Source organism: Quercus robur, chromosome 5 (assembly GCF_932294415.1).
Source record: "Quercus robur chromosome 5, dhQueRobu3.1, whole genome shotgun sequence".
In the NCBI taxonomy this organism is placed as follows: Eukaryota; Viridiplantae; Streptophyta; class Magnoliopsida; order Fagales; family Fagaceae; genus Quercus; species Quercus robur.
This window is the reverse complement of record NC_065538.1, coordinates 43,216,417-43,220,268: the sequence shown is the minus strand read 5'-3', so window position 1 is coordinate 43,220,268 and position 3,852 is coordinate 43,216,417. Positions and strand designations below refer to the sequence as shown.

At 39.1% G+C, this 3,852-nt stretch overlaps 1 protein-coding gene across 1 annotated transcript; it reads right to left on the bottom strand.

Moving 5' to 3' along the window:
- Window positions 1-619: 619 nt before the first annotated feature.
- On the bottom strand, window positions 620-3,248 carry LOC126726017 (cell division cycle protein 48 homolog). Its single transcript, XM_050431104.1, has one exon. The coding sequence runs from the start codon at window positions 3,195-3,197 to the stop codon at window positions 750-752; it is 2,448 nt and encodes an 815-aa protein (XP_050287061.1). The 5' UTR covers window positions 3,198-3,248; the 3' UTR covers window positions 620-749.
- Between the last annotated feature and the right edge of the window lie 604 nt (window positions 3,249-3,852).

Sequence of the window (3,852 nt, the reverse complement as noted above, 5' to 3'; positions counted from 1 at the left end):
AATAATGCGGTTGCACATGCTTTAATCCAAAGGGCTAAAGGTTATCTTTTCCTTTTTCTGCTTGGATGAAGTTTATTTCGTTAGATATTGATGGTTTTGTAAGTGTTGACATTCATATTATGGACAATTAATAATATCAGTACACTGTCTTTTCTCTCCAAAAAAAAAAAAAAAAAAAAAAAAAAAAACGTATAGAGATTCATTTATATGAAGCAATTTGATTATTATTCCGAAACCATTTGGTTTTCCACCGAACCAAAACACTCGTATATGAAGTATTGACTCGTGGTTTATTAATAAATATATTGAGTTACTTGATTTTTGTTGGGAACTTGAAAATTCAAATACCAACTATACTATGAAAATTATGATTTCTGTTATTACAATCGATAAAGTCTCTTGTGGTCGAATAAAAAATTTGTAATTTGAATCCTAGCTACACAAAAATATTGATGGGCCTTTTAGCTTAATGGAAAAAGCAATTATCATAAACTGATGCCATATGTTCAAATTCTAAAGTACCTATCAAAATAATAATAATAATAATACTATGAAAACTTAAAAAGTTTGACATTGCCAGACATTGTCATAGCTCCAGTCCATTACAGAGAGTAAGATGCTAGAGATTAGAGAAACTAAATCTAAAATCCTATCATATTAAAACCTTTTCTGGCTACAAAAATTGTATGGTTGTGATTCCCTTAATGAAAAAATCCTAAATGCATAGAAAATAAAACATTATTATGAAACTAATCAATAAGGTCAGCATCTTCAATACCATCAGCTGAAGATGCAAATAGATTTGAACCATGGGGTGTGTGTCCTGCCTCAGCAAACTTAAAATCAGATCCAAAGCCCCTGGATTGCTGCAAGGTTTGAGCAAAAGCTTGGTACTTGCGGATGTCAGCATCACTCACACTCCTCCTTGCAAACTTCAATGACTCCTCAAAGTGAGCTGCCTTTATCTCAGCCACTTCAATTTCATCTGTTGTAGAATCCTCTGCCATAGCAACAATTTTTTCCCTCTTTTCCCTCTCAATATCCTTCTGAATGTCCTCTCTAATAGCATATTTGCAAGCTCTCTGGCATATTTCTGTGATATCAGCCCCACTAAAGCCTGCAGTAAGCTTGGCAAGAGCTGTAAGATCAACATCTTTTGACACAGGTGATTTCCTCAGACAAGCTTTAAAAATCTGAAGTCTTGAACTCTCATCAGGCAGAGGAATATAGATCAACTGATCAAGACGGCCGGGTCTTAGAAGAGCTGGGTCAATTATATCAGGCCTATTGGTAGCTCCAATGACAAAGATAGTTTTTTTGGCAGATAATCCATCCATCTCAGTTAAGAGCTGGTTCAATACTCTATCAGCAGCACCACCTGCATCTCCAATGCTACTTCCCCTTTGAATAGCAATTGAGTCAAGTTCATCAAAAAACAATACACAAGGTGCAGACTGGCGAGCCTTGTCGAAAACATCCCTAACATTGGCCTCACTCTCTCCAAACCACATTGTGAGTAGCTCAGGACCCTTGATGCTAATGAAATTAGCCTGACATTTATTAGCAATAGCCTTGGCCAGAAGGGTTTTTCCACAACCAGGAGGACCATAGAAAAGAACTCCTCTAGAGGGAGACATTCCAAACTTCTCAAACTTTTCAGGATGCTCTACCGGATATTGAACTGTCTCTTGAAGCTCCCTCTTCACGCCCTCAAGTCCACCAATGTCTTCCCAGCTAACATTGGGTACTTCCACAACAGTTTCACGCAATGCAGAAGCAATGCTGGTTCCCAGGGCAGCAATAAAATGATCGTTCGTGACAGCCATGGAGTTTAGAACCTCAGCATCAATGGTTTCATCTTCAATGTCAATAACAGCCATTTTTTCTCTAATACATTGTAATGCAGCTTCAGTGCAAAGAGCCGCAAGATCAGCACCGACATGACCATGAGTTTCCTTGGCCACTCTTTCCAAGTTCACATCTTCAGAGAGCTTCATCTTCTTGGTATGGATCTGAAGAACCTCAAGACGCCCAACTTCATCTGGAACACCAATATCAATCTCTTTATCAAACCTCCCAAACCTTCTCAAAGCAGGGTCAATACTATTAGGCCTGTTTGTAGCTCCAATAACAATAACATGTGCTCGGGAATTCACACCATCCATCAATGTCAAAAGCTGTGAAACAATTCTCCTCTCTACCTCTCCACCCGTCTTTTCACGCTTGGGAGCAATAGAGTCAATCTCATCAATGAATATAATGGAAGGGGCATTCTTCTCTGCTTCAGCAAAAGCTTTCCTAAGATTGCTCTCACTCTCGCCAGCCATCTTGCTCATAATCTCCGGGCCATTGATACAGAAAAAGAAAGCCCCAGTTTCATTAGCAATAGCCTTTGCTATGAGTGTCTTGCCAGTACCAGGAGGCCCATACAGCAGAATTCCCTTAGGTGGCTTCACTCCAATAGTCTTGAAAAGTTGTGGATGCCTTAAGGGCAATTCCACCAACTCACGAATCTGAGCAAGTTGCTTCCTAACACCACCAATATCATCATAGCCAATCTCATCCAATCTTTCCTCATCTTCTCTCCTCACGGCCTCTCCTTCACAAAAAACTTCAGTGTCAGGCGCAACCACACAATACTCTCCAGGATCAGTCTCCATAACCTTAAACTCAACACTCCTCATACCACCTCTGACAAGAAAAAGATCACCTTTCTTCACAGGCCTATACGAGTCCATGAAATATGGCTTCAAATAGGCATCAAATAGATTCCCAGTAAGCCCTTCGATTGTGTCATCAAGAGGAAGAACGTGAACTTTCTTGCCGAACTTAATATCGGGACATTGATGAACCGAAACAACATCACCAAGCTTGACTCTGAGGTTGGACCTCACCACCTTGTTCATCAAAATCTTGAACTTGTTAGTATCCTCAGAAGCGCTCCCGTCGCTGGGGAGCACAATGCAGACAGTGTTTCGCCTCATCTTGCCCTTGATCAAGACCGCGTCACCATGAAACAAATTGAGAGTTTCCATGGTATCAGGGTGTAGAATGACGACAGAGTTGTCATCGTGGTTGATGGGTTCGTCCACCACAAGCCTATTGGGAGCCCTCTTGTTGTTGTTGTTGGGGTTGGGATCGCTGTCTCTCTTTCTTTTCCGGGAATCCATGGATGATGTTGATGCTTGCTCAGCCATGGACTGCTAAAAAGAAACAAATTGAAAAGAAACAGAACAGAATAAGAAGTAAAGAAGCAAAGCAAAACAGAGTATAGACTAAAAGCCTAGAGGTTTGGGGGTATTTATAAATTTATTTTCTTAATCCAGTCCGATGAGGATTCGGATTTTTCATCAAAGTCGGTTTCTTTTTTTTTTTTTTTTTTTGAAAATCAAAGTCGGTTCCTTGAAATTTATGAATTACTATCTATTATTATTATTATTTATTTACTTTTTACTTTTTACTTTTTGTTTTTGTTTTTGTTTTTTGTTTTTTGTTTTTATTTTTGGTTTTGATTTTCCGTAGCCGTAACGCTAAACAATGGATAGCACGTGGCAATGCCAAACATGCCTAAAATTTCACTACAGCATTACATTTACATAGGGATTCAATCAGGGGCATTTGTGTTGTGTTGAAATGGCAATCCACATCAAGGAATTGAAACAAAACGGAGCCCCAAAACCCAGAGCCATGTCAAACTACCCCTGAAACCTGAAGGTAATTTCCTCTCTCATATTTGGTCTCCCATAATTCATATTGATTGCCTTTTCAATTACATTTGGTTGATGTATAACAGCACAAGCTATGCAGCTTTATCTGGGATTTTGTTATTTTAGTGGTGTAAATTACCAAGTT